Source organism: Typopeltis vanoorti, chromosome 1 (assembly GCF_054136105.1).
Source record: "Typopeltis vanoorti isolate ZY-2024b chromosome 1, IOZ_Tvanoo_1.0, whole genome shotgun sequence".
NCBI classification, from domain to species: Eukaryota; Metazoa; Arthropoda; class Arachnida; order Uropygi; family Thelyphonidae; genus Typopeltis; species Typopeltis vanoorti.
Genome location: NC_143549.1, coordinates 43,561,523 through 43,582,423, shown reverse-complemented (window position 1 = coordinate 43,582,423; position 20,901 = coordinate 43,561,523). Strand labels below are relative to the sequence as shown.

The 20,901-nt window shown below is 36.1% G+C and overlaps 1 protein-coding gene across 2 annotated transcripts in view; it reads right to left on the bottom strand.

The window, feature by feature from the left end:
* Positions 1-905: 905 nt before the first annotated feature.
* Positions 906-20,901, bottom strand: part of LOC150109933 (salivary peroxidase/catechol oxidase-like) — a 42,303-nt gene continuing 22,307 nt past the window's right edge. For both annotated transcript variants that reach the window (XM_090397317.1, XM_090397316.1), the window contains 4 exons: positions 18,976-19,557; positions 14,011-14,183; positions 12,702-12,804; positions 906-3,033 (listed from right to left, as the gene is read on the bottom strand). In XM_090397317.1, coding sequence (XP_090253443.1) covers positions 2,979-3,033; positions 12,702-12,804; positions 14,011-14,183; positions 18,976-19,557 — 913 coding nt within the window. In that variant the 3' untranslated portion in view covers positions 906-2,978. The remainder of the gene's footprint in view (positions 3,034-12,701; positions 12,805-14,010; positions 14,184-18,975; positions 19,558-20,901) is intronic.

Genomic DNA, 20,901 nt, shown 5'->3' with positions numbered 1-20,901 from the left:
CGGTGTTGGAAACAAAATCTAGCATCTCATTGATCAGATGCCAGGTTTGTTTCATGTTGTTTTGTGCAGAGGTTATTTTGTCTCTGTGGTAGCTTCTTTTTGCACTTCTGATTTGCGTTGTAAGGCGATTCCTTGTTATCTTATATTCAAATTTTAAAGCTGTGTTATTTGGATATCGCTTTAATTCTTTCCATAAAGCGTCCTTTCTAGGATTAAGTTTTGTGTTATCCAAGGATTTTGTGTTGTTTTTGAACGAATTCTGACTTTCCTTGTGGCTTTCTTATATATTTCCTCCAGTGTGAGTTTAATGTTGTTGTATAACATATCTGCTGAATCTGATGCCAGGTGTTCCAAGTCTGTGTTTCTTATTTCGTGGTTGACTATTTCTTCGTCTATTATTGTTTTGTGTTGTTTTTCATCTGGGGGGCATTGCATGGATATTGTCTCGATGTGCAGGTTTAGAGCGGTGAAGTAATGCACTTTATGACTGATGCAGTGTAACTGTTTGGTGGTGCTCGGACGTTTATATGACCTGGACAGGAGACAGTGATAGTATTTCCGAATATATTCCAAATAATATTTTTTTTTAACGTTTTATTGTCTCAGATAAATTACATACATAGATACAACAATAGTTTTATTTACACGTATATATATATATATATATATATATATATATACAGTATATACATAATATTTATAATACATTACAATTGTGAATAACAAATACTGGCGAGTTATTAATATTTTTAAATTATAATAATTTTTTTTTTAAATAAATAATATTTTTGTTCACTGCTAAAATATTTACTCATACATATATACAATCTTGAGTATAATAGTAATAATTTTTTCTTTTTCTTTTTTTTATGTCTCAGATGAATTGCATACATAGTTGCTGTAGTAATTATATATATATATATATATATATATATATATATATATAATATTTATAACGCATTACAAGTGTGTATAACAGATTCTTGCAAGTTAGTAATTTTCTTCCTCGAAGCTTAGCAGAGCTTATCTGAGGAAGATAATAGATGACAGAGGGTGGTGGTTTCATGGTTGTGTTCCTATACTAGTCACAAGCCAGGTGTTGATTTTACTGTTTGTTGGTACGTGCTTGAAAGGCTTCGACTGCTATTACAGTTTAACTTTTATTTATTTTTTTATTTTTTTTTATTTTTGTGCAAATAGGGTTGGATTTAGATGTGGTGTGTTTGTTTCTTTGTGTTCTTGTAGTGATAGTTTTTGAGAGGGGGGATTGTCATAGGTTTGTGTGTGTGTGTGTGTGTGTGTGTGTGTGGTGGGGGAGAGAGAGACAGGAATTGCTCTAATTTTCATTCTCGCTATAATATTTATATAGTGCCTGTTTCAACTCTCTGTATGTTCCTAGGTTTCTATTGTCGAACGGCAATTTGTTTATCATGTCAGGTACGTAGAAGTTTCGGGTGGCTTTGCCGTGGTGATTGTTGTACTTATATATTATGTAGTTTGTTGACTGTGGTCTTGTTATTTGATATGTTGTTCTGGTTACTCTATATGTTGGGCTGTAGTAGTGTTTTAACATGACTGTGTAGTGGCGTAAGTGTTTCACCTTGAATATTTTGTGTTTTGTCCGTGCTTCCTGCATAAGAGTGGGTTGTTCCCAGAATATCAGTTTTTTCATTTTATCTTGCAACCACTGTAGCCTGTTAAGTCTGTAGTCTGCGCAGAATGCGTATGATGTGATTGCATATCTTAAAATGTTTTCACATAATGCTTTATAGATTAGTATTTTTATGTGGTTTGGGGCAATGTCTTTTAATCTGTATAGTTTGCTTGCTATTATCCTAAGCTTGGTATGTAGGTAGTTTGTATGGCTATTCCAACTTTGATCAGCATCGAAGTGAAGTCCAAGATAGCGTGTTGTTTTCCCCTGTGTGATGGTTGTGATTTTAGGTTCTGCACTTTGTGTATAGGAGGATGAATGTTTGATAGTGAGATATTTAGTTTCTATGGGCAGGGTTTGGGGGTTTTTGAATATCATTAGCTTTGTTTTTCCAGGGTTTATATATATGCCGTTTTCGGTTAACCAGTTAGTGATTTGATTGATGTCGTGTTGCATATTTTTGTAAGCGATATTTGCATTGTTGTGAATGGATACTATGGCCGTGTCGTCTGCATACTGGAAGATTTTAATAATAATAATAATAATAATAATAATAATAATAATTTGGTACATTGGTTAGATTGGAAGTATGCTTAAGTTTTTAAGATTAAATTGTTTCAATCCTGTTCCATAATCAGCGCAACAGGATTGAAATAATCAAGTTTTATCGGAACTGTTGTTAGCGATGTGATTAAAATAATACAAAAAATAATAAAAACTTTCCATTTAGAATTAAAGTAGAATTTTGTATAAAAAATTATAAAATTAAACAATAATAATAAACTAATTTCAGTTATCTTCCAATTTAGGTATGTTTTAAGTAGACCTAGAATCTACTTTGCATATAATAATACTATTTATTTTTTCTGTCAAGAATTTAATAGATGGACATAAGCAACTACACTATTTCAGTATTTTATTCTTTCTTTATTTTTTTGTTATTACTATGTTATTTACAGATTTGTGTTATTATTTACAAAGTTGTATTATTATTTACAAAGTTACAGTATTAATAATTTACAAAGTTATACGGTCATTTAATAGTTTATTAATTATTTTTTTTAATTTCTTATCCTGCCTGATTTTTTTTAATCGAGAGTATGTAGTACCAACATCAACAATGAATATAAAAATATAAACCAGAACATATGATAAGATATCCTGTTTGTATGGCAATACGATAATATTATTAACACATATTAATAGAAAAAATAATTTATCGTCAGTCACTTTCATGAATGCAACAATGCGATTTATTTCTGTGTGACTCATATCGGCCAGAATGCTGTTGGTTGACAAATATGCATGTTACAGCGTGTGAGCATTAGAAATAAGATAGATCGATTGGAGGATATCCACTGCACGTCACTGATGGATTTCTGCATAGAAAAAAAAGATAAAAATCTTGTATTTACATTTACTATATATATATATATATATATATATATATATATATATATATATATATATATATATATATATATATATATATATATATATATATATACAGGGTGTTCGGGATAAATTTGACAGTTTCGTAAGGAAAAAGAAAATCTTCTTTGTATCTATTAAATTTAATGAATTGACAAAAAAACATTACAGGCAGAGTTAATTACAATACTATCAACAAGATTTACTCAAAATAACCACCATTAGCATCGATCACAGCTTCAATTCTGCTTCGGAACCTCGAACAAGCTGATGCTACAGTCTCCCTGGGAAGGGCCGCAAAAACGTTTTAATTTTATCCATTAACTGGGCTTTTGTATTACTGGAAGTGCGATTGGTGTCTTTTTCAACTGCGCCCCATACAAAATAATCCATGGGGTTAAGGTCTGGGGAGTTTGGAGGCCAAACATTTGGACTGGTGAAGTCGTAGAAATTTTCAGACAACCATTTTTGACTTTTCCCAGAGGTGTGGCAAGGGGCCGAATCCTGCTGCCATACATACGGCCTACCATTGGCTACCCTTGTTATCCAGGGCTTGACTACAGTTAGCAACTCCACGAACAAAGCCCGAATTCCAATGCCAGGGTTCTTCAACACCTGTTCCTGCAGATTTGCGAGGAATTCTGCTGTACGAACGCAATCAGATCGTCTGCTAGGGATCTTTCTTCTTGCTACATCCTCGTAGTCACCATTGCAAGTCTCTAGTTCATGCCTGATTGTTTTTACTGTATTCAGGGAGCACTGGGCAGCAGTCGTAATATCCTTATTTTGATGGCGGGCACGAATCATCATGATACAAGTTATTCTCTTCCATGATTCAGGTGGGTTCCAGCTATCCATCCTTTCTGACATCTTGTATATGAATGAAGAAGGGTCCAAACTTTTAAATGAAGAGAAGTGTGTGTTAATACATGTAACTTACGGAAAAATATAATTAATTATAAATATGTCAAATTTATCCCGAACACCCTGTATATATATATATATATATATATAGAGAGAGAGAGAGAGAGAGAGAGAGAGAGAGAGGGAGTAGTAAGAAAGCGAAAATCGTAAGTATATACTTAGATATGATAAAAATGGATTAAGAAGAAGGGGCTAACATGGCACACGATTCAATGCGATACGTTGGGCTCTCATATTGTAGGCATTAGTGAGACCCGGCTATCAGAATCAGCCATACTAACTGGTATCGATAGACAAAAAATGAGAGGAAAGAGGGTTAGTATTGAGACTTATGAGTGTAATACTAGTAACAGTTTTTCATATGGTAGTAAGCTTGAAATTATCTGATGTGCGATGGAGTCAAACAAGATTAAATATGTTAGTAACGTGTTGTTACAAACTCAGTGGATCTGTTTGCTAGTGACAAAGCAATGCATCATGAAATAAAGGTGATAAACAGGAAACGAGTAATTACAATGGAGGACTTTAAATATCTAACATTAGGTATGTTTGGGCAGCAGTAAAATCTTGTGAGAAGAATGAAATGTGAAGCTATTGAGTTGTTCCGATAAAACTGTCTCAAGTAGCATGTGACAGAAGGTACACGAGGTCAAAGAGTGTTAGATCTGATTATAGTGTCAGAGGGAGTTTCAGTTAAAGACGTAATTATTCATGGGAAGTGGTTAAGTTCATGAATGTTCCGTTGAAAAAAGATTACATGCTGAACTACAAAGCAAGAAATTATAAACAACAGGAGTATGTTGGGTTCTGCAACAAGGTGTCAGTTGTAGGATGGGAAGGATACTGACAGTGCTTTGCACACGTTTAAAAATACTGAAATAATGCGATATCGGGAATGTGTCTGTAAAGTTTAGAAGCATAAATTAGTTAGGAGAGAAATGGATCTGTAACCTTATTAAGCAAGAGATTTATAAGAAAAAGATGTTGTGGAAGGACTAACGTGCGCATAAGAATGATGGCAGTTAATAAAATTCTAAGCAGTGGACCAGAAGGGTCACGATTATTATACGGAAAGTTAAATCTGATTAACAAAACAAATTTTATAATAATATTGCCATAATACGTTTGGATTTTGCTAAGGCTTTTGACAGAATACAGCATTAAACATAAAAACTATTGTTTTAATACTGACTATTTACATAAAGAAACTTACATTATAGCCTACCAGTTTCGCTAGCAAACTGTCTAGCTTTTTCAAGGCGTTTACTGAACAACATAAAAACTAGTAAATGCAAATTGAAAGGAACATAAAAACGTTGTAAACAAACTAGAAGCTAAGGTTATACGTTCGCGTGACAGAGACTAAAAGGACTTATTGTTCTTATTCATTATCACACATGCGTGTTTGTTGTAAACGTGTAATGTGATTACTGGCTAGTTGTAGTTCAGATGGATTTAGAGAGAGAGAGAGGATCAGGTTTTTCCACGAACGGTTTAGAATGGTATCCTGATTTCTATTGTGGTTTCCGCCGGTTATTAACACTATTGTGACTTCCTTGAATAAACGATGTCTGTTGTCGTCATCCAGATATGGCATGGAGCTGTTTTGCCTCATCATTTCTGTACGTCTATTGTGTGGTTAGAAGTACAGAAATGATGTGCTAAGCCGGAAGGGATACTTCTGTTGTGGTTTATATCACCAGCATGTTCTTTTTTGTCTGATTTCTAAACTAGGTGAAGTTTGTCCGATGTAGGCAAGGCCACAGAAACAAGGAATGTAATATACTCCTGGATATTTGTAGAATCGCACCTTATCTTTTGGGGATCCTAAAACCTGTCTGATGCTGGTGGTTTGTTTGAAGACCACTTTGATGTTGTAGGCTCTTAGTATTCTGGATATTTGATAAGAAATTGACCTGATGAAAGGGATCACTATAGTATAAATGTGCTGGGAGCTTGACTCTTCTTGTCTGGGGTTGTCACACGTATTGATATTTATTGATGATGTTTGGAGGATATCCATTTTGTGATAATATGTTGGCTATTAGTGAGAGTTCAGTCTGAGTATCCTCCTCTTTTGATATAAACTTCCTGGCCTTATTTTTCAACATGTGGATAATGCTCAGTTTGTATGTCTTGTGATGGTTTGAAGTATAATGAATATATCTTCCAGTGTCTGTAGCCTTTATGTAAATGGATAATTTGACACTATTTGATTGTTTCTTTATCATGATGTCTAAAAAATGCAGTTGGCTGTTGTTTTCCACTTCTAGAGTGAATTTTATCTTGTTATGTATTGAGTTAATTTTATTCACAAACGATTTTAGGTTTTCTAAGTTGTCTTGCTTTATAATGAATCCCCTATACCATCTATATGGCGGAGATATGTCATCAACATATCTCCGCCATATAGATGGTATAGGGGAGATTGTGGAGAGAATTTCTTTTTCAAGTTTTTTCATGAAAAGGTCTGCACAAAATGGTGATAGTGGGCTTCCCATTGCTAGGCCTTCTAATTGTTGGCATATAGTGTTGTTAACTTTGAAGAAATTAGACTGAAGGCAGTGTCTAAACATTTGTGTGATGTCTAGAGGAAAAAGGTCTTGGATGATGTTTATTACCTCTTCTACTGGTTACATTGGTGAAAAGGGATACAACATCCTGGCTAGCATGTCTGTTGGTGCAATCTTAATGGCTTGGGGTTTATTTACAAAATGCTGACTATTCTTGATATAGGATTCCGTTGACCTAATTTTATTATTTAATAAGTTTGCAGGATGCTTTTCCAAAAGGAAAGTTGGGGATGATCTTCCATCAACGATTGGACGGAGAGGTATATCCTTTTTATGTATTTTAGGTGTCCCTTATAGTCTTCGAGTAATGAGATGTGAGGATCTAGTGTTCTCTTCACTTCTTCTGGCCAAATGTTACAATTTCTGATTAGTTGGTTTGTTTCATTATGATTTTTTATTGTGGGGTCTCTGTCTAGGATCTTATAGGTGGAGTTGTCTGATAGTAATACGTTTAACTTATTATAATAATCTTTAGAGTTAAGGATAACTGTTGAATTTCCCTTATCAGCCTTTGTAATAATGATATCTTTGTTGCTCTTCAAGGTGAGGATTTCCTTTCTATCATAAGGAGACGTTTTGAGAATAGCTTTGGCTAGGATTATCGAATTTTGAATCTAATAGTGTGGTAGTGGATATAGGCCTTTTTCAATTCCACACATGAAATCCATTTTAGGAACGTGTTTGGGCGTAATCGCAAAGTTAAAACCTTTTTTGAGAATGTCTGATTCATTCTCAAATTTGTGAGACTATGATTTGACAAATTAAAGATCGCTTTGTCGTCCGGGAGGTTGTTTTGTGTCCGGTATTTTTTCTTGTAAAGTTCATTGAATTTCCTAATTTGTTTGTTTTTATAAAGTTTGAAAGTTTTTTCGTAACTGCGTTGTATCATTTGATCTATTTTATTCCATATGGTATAATCTACATTGCTAAAAATATCATCAAAGAACTTGCGGCAATTAATATCATTTTATTTAGTTCGTACCTCGTGTGTTGAATCCTTTCTCTTACAAGCGCCAATGACGTACGTAGATAAATTTATTTAGCTGATATAGAGTTGATATGACCTCTGACTATGAGGAACTTTGGAAGAATTCCCTGCAACGTTTAAGGAATGTTAAGTGGTTCAAAAGTTTGAAATTCCTGAATTTTTCTCTTTCCATGCATCGAAATTTGAGTTTCATTAAACTGTTTAAATTAAACATATTTGGTCGTTTGATAATTAATCATAAAAACTATTGTTTTAATACTGACTATTTACAAAAACAAAATTACATTATAGCCTACCAGTTTCGCTAGCAAACTGTCTAGCTTTTTCAAGGCGTTTACGGAACAACATAAAAACTAGTAAATGCAAATTGAAAGGAACATAAAAACGTTGTAAACAAACTAGTAGCTAAGGTTATACGTTCGCGTGACAGAGACCACAACAGAAGTATCTCTTCCGGCTTAGCACATCATTTCTGTACGTCTAACCACACGATAGAGTGGCAAAACAGCTCCATGCCATATCTGGATGACGACTACAGACATCGTTTATTCAAGGAAGCCACAATAGTGTTAATAACCGGCGGAAACCTCAACAGAAATCAGGGTACCATTCTAAACCGTTCGTGGAAAAACCTGATTCTCTCTCTCTCTCTAAATCCATCTGAACTACAACTAGCCAGTAATCACATTACACGTTTACAACAAACACGCATGCATGATAATGAATAAGAACAATAAGTCCTTTCAGTCTCTGTCACGCGAACGTATAACCTTAGCTTCTAGTTTGTTTACAACGTTTTTATGTTCCTTTCTATTTGCATTTACTAGTTTTTATGTTGTTCCGTAAACGCCTTGAAAAAGCTAGACAGTTTGCTTGCGAAACTGGTAGGCTATAATGTAAGTTTGTTTTTGTAAATAGTCAGAACAATAGTTTTTATGTTTAATTATCAAACGACCAAATATGTTTAATTTAAACAGAATACAGCATGGAAGAATCATACATACGTACATACATACATACATACGTCTTCAAGGCCCACTCTTCCTAATTGAGGCTGCAAGAGGAGCTTCCAGTGGTCACGATCCTCTGCCACCAAGTTCAGGTGTTCTGGTGGGATTCCCAAACGTGTCCACCCAAGGTTTTGGATATAATCTATCCAGCGAGTCCTTGGCTTTCCACGTGGCCTCCCACCCTCTGGCTTGGCAAAGAGGGCCTGCTGAGGGAGCCTCTCTTGTGGCATTCTGACCAGGTGCCCGTACCAGCGTAACTGTGATCTCTCAACACGGAGAAGCAGCGGTTGAGTATTGAGGGTTTCCCGAATTGCAGAGCTGCTGACTCTGTCGAGTTTTGTCAGACCCCCAACCCCTCGAAGGAACCTCATTTCAGCCGCTTGGATTCGTGTCCGCATTCTTTCGGTCATTACCCAACTCTCATGATCATAGGTGAGGATGGGGCCATAGACTGTATTGAAGGCAGCCAGCTTTGCCTTCTGGCTTAACTCCCGCTTCAATACTACGGAACGGCTAAGCTCCCGCAATATTGAGCTTGCTAAGCCAATTCGAGTATCTAGCTCTATGTCCCATTTTCCATCATTCGTGAATATGGATCCAAGGTATTTAAACTTCTCCACCTGTCTCATTGGAACTCCACTTACATTTAGAGTGCACTGGGATGGTTGTCTTGAGACCACAAATGTTTCAGTTTTGGCCACACTGATCTTCATTCCGGCGTCTACACAAACAGCTACAAACCTATCCAGGGTACGCTGGAGGTCATCTGTGGAAGAGCTAAGCAGAACTAGGTCATCTGCAAAAAGCAGACGTCCAATGATACATTTTCCAATTCTGACACACTCACTGCCTCGGCTGTGCCTATCAATCCAGTCCATAAATATTATGAAAAGGAGGGGTGATAGAACACACCCTTGGCGGAGGCCAACGGAGACTGTGAAAGGTTCAGACTTTGTGCTATTTACCCTGACACAAAACTCTGGGCATTCATACAGGGACTTGATGGCAGCTATTAGTTGGCCATCCACTCCATACTCCTGTACTACTTGCCAAAGCTTATCCCGAGGAACCCGGTCATATGCCTTCTCCAAGTCCACAAAACATGTGTAGACATTCTTGGCATATTCCCAAGATTTCTCAAAGACTTGCCTTAAAGTGAAGATTTGGTCAGTTGTGCTTCTACCAGGACGAAAGCCACATTTTTCTTCCTGGAACTTTGACTCAACTATGCTCCTGCACCGTCTTTCCAAGCACTTAGCATACACTTTCCCAGGCAGGCTGAGCAGAGAGATGCCACGATAGTTACTGCAATCCTTCTGGTCTCCCTTCTTAAAGACTGGTATTATTATGCCTGTCTGCCATTGCTTTGGTGCTCGCCCAGATATCCAAGCAGCCTGACACACTCGAGTCAGCCAGAGAACACCGTCTCGATTTACGGCTTTTAGCATTTCGGGCCGAATTTCATCATCGCCAGCAGCCTTGCCCGATTTTAGCAATTTTATTGCTAAATGGACCTCTTCTGCTGTGAGAGTAGTCATTGCCCCGATGTGCACCTCTTGGATGTCCACAACTGCTGGGCCACCCGGGTTAAGAACTCTCAAAGTATTCCCTCCATCTATGGAGGATATCTTTCTCGGTTGTTAAAAGTGCACCATCAGAGGCCTTAATTACCCTTGCTGTGCACGATTTCCTCCCTCGAAGGCGGCGGATGGTCTGCCAGAATACTTTGTTTGCATTTGCATAGGATGAATCTAATCTTTCTCCAAAGGATACCCAAGCCTTCTGCTTTGCTATCTTTACTGCCTTAAGCAGCAGCTTTTCGTGCCTCAGCATACTGCAAACGCATCTCAGGTGACCTGACTCTAAGCCATGTTAGGTAGGACTCCTTTTTTGCACGGACAGTTTTTTGGACTTCTTGGTTCCACCAAGGTGTCCTTTTCTCACTGCCCGTTGCCACGCTGAGCCGCTTTCTGTCACACCATGAGAGTGCAGAGGCAGTGACAGCTGTTCTGAACAGCTTCCATTCCTCCTCAACATCTGCAGTATGCTTGGGAATCTCTTTGAACCTGGAGGAAATGTCATCTGCAAAATTCTTCCTCACAGCCTCATTTTCCAATGTCTCCCATTTCATGCGGTATAGCTGCTTAGGCCTACCAGCGTTGATGGTAGCATCTGGTTTCTGAAGCCGTAGAGTGCACACAATAAGGTGGTGGTCAGTTGACAATTCTTTCCCTCTTCTCACCACGAACGTCCAACACTGAGGAAAATAGGTCTGCTGAGACTATAAAGAAGTCAATCAGAGACCTTTGTTCTAGTGTATCCCTGTACCAGGTATACTTATGGACTTCTCGGTGCTGGAAGAAGGTATTCATTATGGACAAGCTATTAGTACAGCAGAAGTCCAATAATTTCAACAATAATTTCCGTCCTTTTGCAGAAATGGTTCTGCAAAAGGACGGAAATGGAAGAATCTGTTGTATAAATTTTAGAATATAGGATTGGATAAAAGGATGGCTGATTGACAGACATGGATGATTCCTTGGTCCATTGCTGTTCAATCTATGCATTACTGACATTGGGAAGGATTTGACAGACGACATATAGCTGTTTGCTGATGATTCAGAGATAGGCAGGGAAATAAGGAATGCTGTTGATATGCAGTACTGCGAGAATTATTTGAATAGATTGGAATTATGGGCATGTGAAACAGCTATCAGTTCAATATTAGTAAATCCAAAGTGATACACTTCGGTATAATATGCAATGTATAATATAATATGTGGAAAACTATGCAATGCCATATTATAATGGTGGATTTATGCTAGAAGAAACTGATGAGGGTAGGAGTTTCAGTAGATAGGAAGTTGAAGTTCAAGAGCCATCTAGCAAGGATCAAATACAACTCAGAAGATAATTGCAATGCTGAAACGAAGCTTGCCGTATAACGATAAGGAAATCATTTTGATTCATTATGGATATTATTTCTGGGAAAACTCCCATGTTACTCCTCTTAAACAAATTATAACAAAGCCAATGATATTTAAACAGGGGCACTCCTAAAGAGAAGCAGGAAAAATAGCCGTAAATGTAATAATCATTTTGATTCTCTTTACAAGGTTTGGATAATACCTCACTTGGATTAATGTGCACAGATCTATTCTCCTGGCTTCTGTGGTGATTCCGATATAGTGGGAGAGTGCAAAGGAGAGTATTAAAAATAATATCAGGATTGCGGACTACTGATTGTGAACATAGATTGAGAATTTGTAGGCTGCAAACACTAGCAAACAGGAGAGAGCGTGGTGATATGACTGAGACTTACAAACTTCTGAAAGAATCATGTAGGATTTCAGTTGATGGAATTTTTCATTTTATGAAAGGTGGAGGAAAGGATGCCAGGGCATCCTTGGAAGTTGAGCATGATGCCCTCGAGAATGGGATGAGCGCTATATTTTTTATTCTCATAAGATGGTGCGTGATTGGAATGGATTGCTATTGGATGATGTTACGTGTGCGAGTAGTGCGAATGAATTTAAAAACAACTATGACAGCTGGTGCAGGTAGTATATGGCCTCCCTGGATGACTTCCTGACTGCCTGGATGTGTCTCTCAACAACAACAACAACAAAAACAATGTGTACATATTGAAAAATTACGTAAAGTAGTTCTTATTAATGTTAATTTATCGTGCGCTACACTACACTATACTAAAAGCTAAATCACGTTACTCTTTAATGCAAATGGTGCTTAAGTTGAATAGTTCATTCAGGTTCGAAAATAGGATGAAAACATATTTAAAAATACCTTTCTAGTTATTAATTAGTAAAAATACATGAAAGGTTTTACTTACGCCACGAAAACATTGAGCATTTTATTTACATAAAAAGAAGAATATTAACTTATCAATTAAGCAGGTAAGTATACGGAAAAGCGCAGAAAGAAGGCAGATAATTAAAACTACAAAAATCATTGTTGAATAACATTTAACCTAAAGAATTTCAGTTTTCTTAAAGTATTCATCAATAAGTCAATTCAGAATAGACTTAAATTCATATCTTTGTTAAAATTTTGCTAACATTGAAAACAGAAGAATAACCATGTTTCAATTGAGAAAATCTTACCTATGTGAAGGTGGAATAAATGCCCACTGTTGGATTTCTTCAATGTGGGTTAAATAGCATAACAGTTTTGAAAGGGTCATACTTCTCAGTTGTCTAAGCTGGTCTGAAAGGAGAGTGTACAAACATGTCAAATACATAGGATTAATATACTACTATCAGTAGCCGATTTAAAAAAAAAATATATATATATATTAGGGATCAACGTCGTGATTTGCTTGAGTTTAAATCTCAAACTCAAATAGTTCAAAAGAAGCAATAACATTCATCTGTTTGTTTGTTTGTTTTTTATTTATTTTTAAAAAAAAATTTATAGTCTTCCCTGTGTTCTGATTTCTATAAGTGAAAAATGCTGTAATGTCGCTGTAATAAATTTGTTTCTGCACTTTAAAGTTTCATAGCAACCTACGAAACAAAGCAAATGCTGGTTATAAACAAAGGAATAATAAGAGGAAGTGCACATGCTTCTTGTATATCGGAAAAATATACCTTGTTCTTGAGTCTAAGACGTTTAAAAATGGAAAGCAAATATGAATTAGAAACTTCTCATAAATTAGTGGTTTCCGTATGGTCAAAGTTGAACTATGTGCAATTCCTTGCATATAGTTCCGCGAGATGTGGATCGAGAACAACTTTTATTAAACGCTTCCGTTAATTGCTGCACTCAGGCAGTTTTACTTGTCCGTACAAGATTTCTCAGACGATGTCGTTCCTGACAAACTGTCTTAGGGTCATAGTCACGCCTCTCTTAGACAAGCTACTGCTTGTCTAAGAAAGGCGTGAGAAACCAGTAGCAGCTCCGCGGTTTTCAAAATCGTGGCTCCAGCCAGACGGGCACCCACAACAATTTATGATCAACACTGTTGATGATTACTGACAATCGGCATTCTTAAAAAGTTTCTGAAAACACTCTGTGGCGCACATTCCGAAGTATTTTTCACACACATACACACACATATATATATATATGTGTGTGTGTGTATGTATGTATATATATATATATATATATATATAATTTTTTCAAAAATTGGCTAGACTTCTTCCATATCTTATGTCAAGACATTAGCGAATCTAAATTTAAGACTATTCATAAAGATACCACCCAGTTGGAAGACATAATAGAAGTCAGTGACGACCAAAGAAAAGATACAATGAGACGAAACAAACCATTAAGCGTAAATTCCTGAGAAGATGATGATGAATCTTTTTGTAGATGTAGAAAATTTTGTAGATGCTTTTACAGATTTTTTTTCAATAGTTATAATTTATTAATTATAACAGAGAAAAGTGAAAAAAAATTAAAAATAAATACCCTGCGTAAATGATCCTGGTTGACTTCCATGTTCAAAGTAAAAACGGTCACCAAATTTTAATGCGTGGAACTGAGATCCCACAACGCATCTGGCGGTAGGAGGAATCAAAGCATCATCAACATCAAAGTTCTCAAACATCATTCCCACAAAAGCATCTATGTCTCTGACGTCACTGAAAAAAAAAACAGTATCAGTATTATTGGTAATATTAAATACTATTGGAACATTTTAATAGTGTCTTAAAAATAGTTTAACTGAAACACTATTTCCTTAAACCATTAAAGTTAAATTACTATTCAGAGTATAGCATAAATTGCTCACTGAAAACTGTAAACACTTTTGTCTCATTTTATCTCATTTTATTTAATATTTTATATTAAATTTTAAGCACTTCTGTCTTATTTTATTTATTATTTTATATATTTTATAGAAATAAATACTATCAACAATATCAACATAACAACAACAACACTATATATCATACAAGTATAAGGAGAATAGGATTGGTGCTAGTAAGAAACCTTGTGGAACTCTAGGCAAGATGCGTTTTTGTGTTGAGACTATCCCACATATCCTGAATTGCATGTGCCTATCGTAGAGGCATGTCTTTATAAGATGAATCATTCCGACTGGTACACTAGATGATATCAGTTTGTATAGCAAACCATAATGCCAAACCTTGTCAAATGCACTGGCTATGTCAAAGAAAACAGCCCCAGTGCACTGACGCCGTTAAAACCCGTGATGATGTGTTCCACCAATCTGTGTATTTTCTGCGTGGTGCTATGCAACTGTCGGAAGCCAAACTGCTCCTCAGGCAGGATATTTAATCGGAGTACTGAATCTTGAAGTCTGGTAAGAATTACCTTCTCGGCAATTTTGCCGAGAAGGTAATTCTTATGAGACGAGGCTGATTGGTCTGTAATTTTGAGGTAATCTGGGATCTTTTCCAGGTTTATGGATCAGTATAATGTCCGCCAGTTTCCAGTAGGAAGGGAAATATTTGTAGTGAAGGATGGAGTTAATTATATTTGTCAGATGGACAATAGCTTTATTACTTTGTTAGAGATACTATCGGGTCCAGGAGCCTTTTTGTTTTTAACTTTTTAATAAGAGCATATATTTCAGCAGGTGAGGTGGGTGCAATTTAAGTGGAATATGCGAGAGCAGAATTGAGTGAGTATCTGACATTTCGGTGGATCTTGTATATATGGTTAAAATCAAGGTGATCGTATGCAGGTTTACATTGTTTTTCAAGATGATTTGCTATTGCTTCAGCTTTATCAGCATCCGTGTGGATGAGACCTGAATCTGTTTGGAGGGGGGGAAGAGGTTTATTTCTGTTTTTAATCTTTCGGATGAGATTCCATATGGAGTGGTTATCAGCAGAGATGGAGGGTAGTTTTTCTTCCCAGAGTTGAGTTCTATGGGCTGCAAGGGCATCTCTCACTGCAGAGTTGAACCTGTTCAAGATTCGTTTGTCTTGCGGCGCCCTGGTGTTGTGATATCTTTTTCTTGCCTTATTTGTTTCTCTAATCAGATTCATAATATCTTCTGGCAAGTGGATGGACTTGCGGGTAGTTGCAGGGGTAGTAACTACTGCACAGGCTGCTTTAATCTGTTCTGTTAAGTTTTTAACAGCTGTTTAAATTTCCTCTTTTGATTTAATGATGGGAACAGGACCAATATATTTTGGAGGTACCTTGGAGAGCCTTTCTCAAGGAATGAATGAGTGAGGGGGGGAGATAATTTTTCAAGGTTTCCCAATTTTAATCGTATTGGGTTATGGTCTGATGACAGATCGTTGATCACCATTAAATTGTATTGGAGTCTGATGTGCTACAATATGGCTATATCCAGCACATCAGCCCAACCATAAGTGTTGTGATGGGTGGGATCAGCGGGCCTATTACAAGAAGGCTGTTGAAACCAGCATAGTTTTGTAGTATCTGTCCATTTTTGTTGGTGGAACAGCTATTTCAGGCTGAATGTTTGGCATTTAAATCACCTGTCACAATGATAGGATCTCCGGTATCGAATAAGGCGTTCAAATCCGAGCAGAGTAATGATTTTTGTGGAGGATGATATGCTGCAAAGATTTTTAATTTGCCGACAGAACTCGTGAGAATCTCAATGTCAGTGACCTCGAGGTTGGTGGTAGGAGGGATGTTTATGGAGTGATGACAGATGAAATTTTTAATGAAAATTGCCGTGCCTCCTCCTCCTCTGTGGGATAGTCTATCAGCTCTATACAGTTGGTATCCACAAATTTTGGGGTTGTCTGAAGGTCTTAGGTGCGTCTCATTTAGTAAAAAGACATCTGGCTGATGTCTTTGGACGAAATTTTGAAGTTCTAATATCTTACTCCGCAGGCCGTTCGCGTTTCACGCAATGACCTCTAGAGATTCTGGTTTTAGTTTATTACTGTTCATTAGTGAGTGCTGAGATGATGGTTTGGGTATCCTTTAGGAAGCTTTTGGTAGAAGAAGGTGATGGGTTGGATCTGCTAAAATCCAACAGCATATGCGAGAGAAGAGGTAATGATAGCTGCCAGATTTGTGTGTGTGGTGTTGTCTGTTCACAGGATGACTGTTTAGGACGAGTTACATCCGCTATGTCCTAGATTGTTGATGCGGAGTTACTCTTTTGGGAACCTCTGACTTCTTCTGAAGGGCATCTGACCTTTTATATTGAACTGCAGGAAACTTTGAAGTAGTCTCTGACATAGGTGAGGAAGAAAATGTTTCTGCTTCTGATTTTCTATTTCTTGGATTGTACGTGCATCCTCTGTAGTCGGCAGTGTGAGGACCGTCACAGTTGGCGGTCGATAATCCATCACTGTTCTGGGTTGGATTTTAATGCCGTCTGTGATATTTTTTGCTTGGCTGTATGAGATCTGTAAGTTGTACGTCGTAGTCTTTAGGGATATCCATTTATTCTTTTCACGCAGAATAATTGGGGATATCTTTTCCCTTGAGGAGGTAGGAGAGTCCGGGACAGAGCCATCTTCTTCCATTACACCCACATTTGGTGGTTCAGAGGCCGCAGTTTTGCGCTTTTTGCATGCGCGAACCTCCTGATAATCGGTGTGGTCAGTAAGGGGATTATCCTCAGCAGTTGTTGCTATTTCACTAGCACTGTCTTGAAGAAGTTCTAAGAGTTCAGAGTCATCTGTATCAACTTCTTTTATTTCATGAACTACAGCCTTTCCTGGCCATTTTGTATGAAGCAGATTTCCTCCGTGTTTAAAGACTGCCAGCAGTTGTTTAAAATTAAGTTCTTCGTACAGTGCATCCGTGGTTAGACCCAAGTTTTGTTCTGTAGAGCAGGACATGACTTTCCCTTTCCACAATAGTAATAATAGACAGTTTTTAATGAAGTAAATGAAACAATGGCGATACTAATGGCAGTAGGCCTAGCGTTTCGCCCTTGTTTTGAAATTTGTTGACTTACCTAGTTAGCTGATTCTTTGGACCTCTTTAAAAATAAACCGATTGATTATAGTAGTAAAACTATTTACCACTAGTAAATTTACTAGTCAAAATTCCTTGAATCACATTTTATAACAACTATCAAAATCCCGCACGTCAGGCATTCACGCGCCAAACACACCAGCTACATCCTCGGCCGGTAACGAAAGATATAGAAATAAATAAAGCCCTGATCATGGCAGGAGAGTAACAGCAATAGCCGAGCCTCAGTTAGAACTTCATTAGCTACAGCATTGCCATCTATTACCCTCCAAGGATATTGGATTCGTTCCCATTTCTCTATCTCTATTTCTCTATCTCTATAGAAATAAATAGAAAAATTCGTTAAGTTAATGATGACACATGTATTTTTATGAATGGTGTATGAAATTAAGTAGAGTCTTTTTTAAATTTACCTAATGGATTGAGATTCATTTGTAGTTAAAGGATATATTATTAAAGCTTCTTTATGTTATAGATATTTTGATTAGCCAATCCTTTTTTTATGTTGAGCCCATACACGAAAGTTTTATTATAATTTGACCTTTATAGAAAGTACATTCACCAGTGAAGCCAAACGTTTTTTGTGGTATATATTTACCATTGCAGGGATTATTGAAACAGAATATTTTGACTTCAACTACAATACCGTACAATATAATTTAAAAAAAAAAGCAGAAAAAGAACAATAATTATATCATTTTGGTCACTTTTATGTTTCTAACATCAATATCACATAATTTTCATTAACAGAAAGAGAGAAAGAGAGAATTGTGTGAATGATCAACTGCAAATGTAAAAAACTGTGCACTGACAATAGAAAGCAGTCCAATAATACAGAAGATCCTGAATGTTTACGACATTAGACACTAGAATCGACTTAGGTAGTTCGTCAATATATAATTGCATACATTTCGGACTGATACAATAACATACCCGTAGCTATGCATCGTGGAGCAATAGATAGATGAGATCATCTATCTATTGCGATGAAATGATAATTGTCGACTAACACGGTATTTTCAAAAACGCTATCAAAGTAGTTTAGAAAATACAAATTAAAATCGTGATTACAAATAATAATTAACTTTCATAAATTTCATACAACCAACCTTCGATACCAACTATTCTCTGGGGGATGGTTTTGTATAACTGTGAATCAATAATAAATTAAATTAATTTATACTAAATTAAATTATTTTCATTATTTAATTTTTTGTCTTATTTAATTATTTTAAAACCTTTTAGCGATAATATTGTATAAAACTATGAAACAATTACCAATTTAAAATTATTATTATTATTATTATTATTATTATTATTTATTATTATTATTATTATAAAAAGCAACACAAAGTTTTAGGACGTTTACTATCAGTTTATTTGAGATCCCTTGACAAGATTATATTTTATTGGTCGTGCCTTCATAATGTTAAAAATTCCGTTTTAATTCTAAATATTTCACAATTTTCTAACTGAAAAGGACTCGCTTACCTGTATACTTTCTGTAGTTGCTCCACACTTGAAAAACTCATGAAAGGCACACCTTCTGCCCAATGATACCGATAAAGATCGCTGAAGCTTCTTATAATCATTCCATGGCAAGTTTCAGCGTAGTGCGTGTAAGAACACAAACCGTGATCTCTTCCTCTTTGAACGTTCAAGGCGCAAAGGTCCAGACCAGTATTATTTCCACTTTCACGGTACAACATATTCTTAACGTCGTGAACAAAGTAATTGTCATAACTCTGGGAAGGATCAGACAACAATCCTCGCATGCAACTGTCCAGTGATCCGTTGTATAATGAAAATGGCTTGAAATAGCTGTCTTGTAGACGAAATCGATTTATTTTTCCATTGGCTGATACAAAAGATACTGTATTACTAACAAAGGAATGGAGTCGGTAAGCACAAGTTGAGAAGTCCGTGTACAGTGTTGGATTTATCGAAGGATAGTAGACAGTGAATTCTCTCCTTTTTATTCTTAAGTCAAAGAACGCCATATCTCTACTTCCCAGAGTAACAGGCAGGAATTCTTTGTGGACTATCACTTGCACAATCGCAATGCACACACGCCTATATGAAAAAAAAAAAAATAATAATTCGTAAATCAACATCTATTAAAATTCTTCCTATATCAACTGAATTAAGTAAATAAATTTCACTTTGCTGAAACTTTATGAACCTTAACAAATATTGAAAAAAATTGCTTTGGCTCAAAAAAAAACTGCTTTTCCTTCATTAGAAATTAAAATGAGTTCCTTCATTAGGATCAAAATCATATGGCAATCATTTCGAAAGTTCAGCACACTGGACTCCTATTCTTAAACGAACATTTAAGAATGTTTGTTTAAGAATAGGAGTCCAATGCTGCTCTGCTGCTGTATATCGTGGGGTAAGTGTTGTATTTCAAGAATTACCCAACAAGAACATCAAAAACAGAAAACGAGCGCCCATGAAATTTTAACATTAACGTGAAAGTGGAAACTAGAACCCTTGAAATAATGTATAAAAATAAAACATTACTTTTTTTTCTTTTGCTTCTGTATATGAAATGTAATTCAAATATCCGAAGATCGATTATTTAATAGTCTACATGTAACATGTCTTGTTTTCTGAGATTGTGATCTTGAAGACTAGTTTTGAATACTATTGCAAATTGGCATTCCTCTCCACCCCACTCGCAGATCTACGGGAAGCAAGCCTCACGACATAGCACCACATGGCTCTTAACTTACGGTGTGTCTAAATATTAAGGGGATGGTTGACAAGATAATACAATTTGCGATTTTTTTCCGCTAGAAATATCTTATTTGGTCTTTTCTTATGTCGCGATTACGGATGAGATCAAATTTCTCTTCTTGGCTAACATTTACTTCAACTATTCTTGACACAAAGCCTACGGCATCTGCAACCTTTGCAGTCCTGACGTTTCGGTCTGAGACTTGTCATTTGCGCTACTGTTAGAACATAATGATCTCTATAAATGTCAATATCTTTAGGCCGTTTTTTTCTCACATTTCAGTGGGATAGGTGGGTGGGAATGGTTGTACCAAAAATCTTCCTCAAAATTCTGATGCTATCCTAAAGTGATAAGCTGATTACCTGCTGACTTTCCCCCTTCTCTTATACTAACTTTAACTACTTTTTCATAGTCATTCTTTTTTGTTTCTATATCTTTTGTATATATAGATGTTTACGTTCAGTTTTTGTTTATCGAAATGACTTCCATCTTTACTTTTTTAAACATTTAAAACCCCAGATGATGAACTTCATTTATTTAATGTTTATGTGACTCTCACTCACGAAAGATTGTAAGTCTGTAGTACATTAATACCGTGAGTTGGTTAAGGATTTTTCTCTATTTTAGGAATTAATTTTATTTATTTATTATATTTTTGTTTATTTTTGGCATAGTTC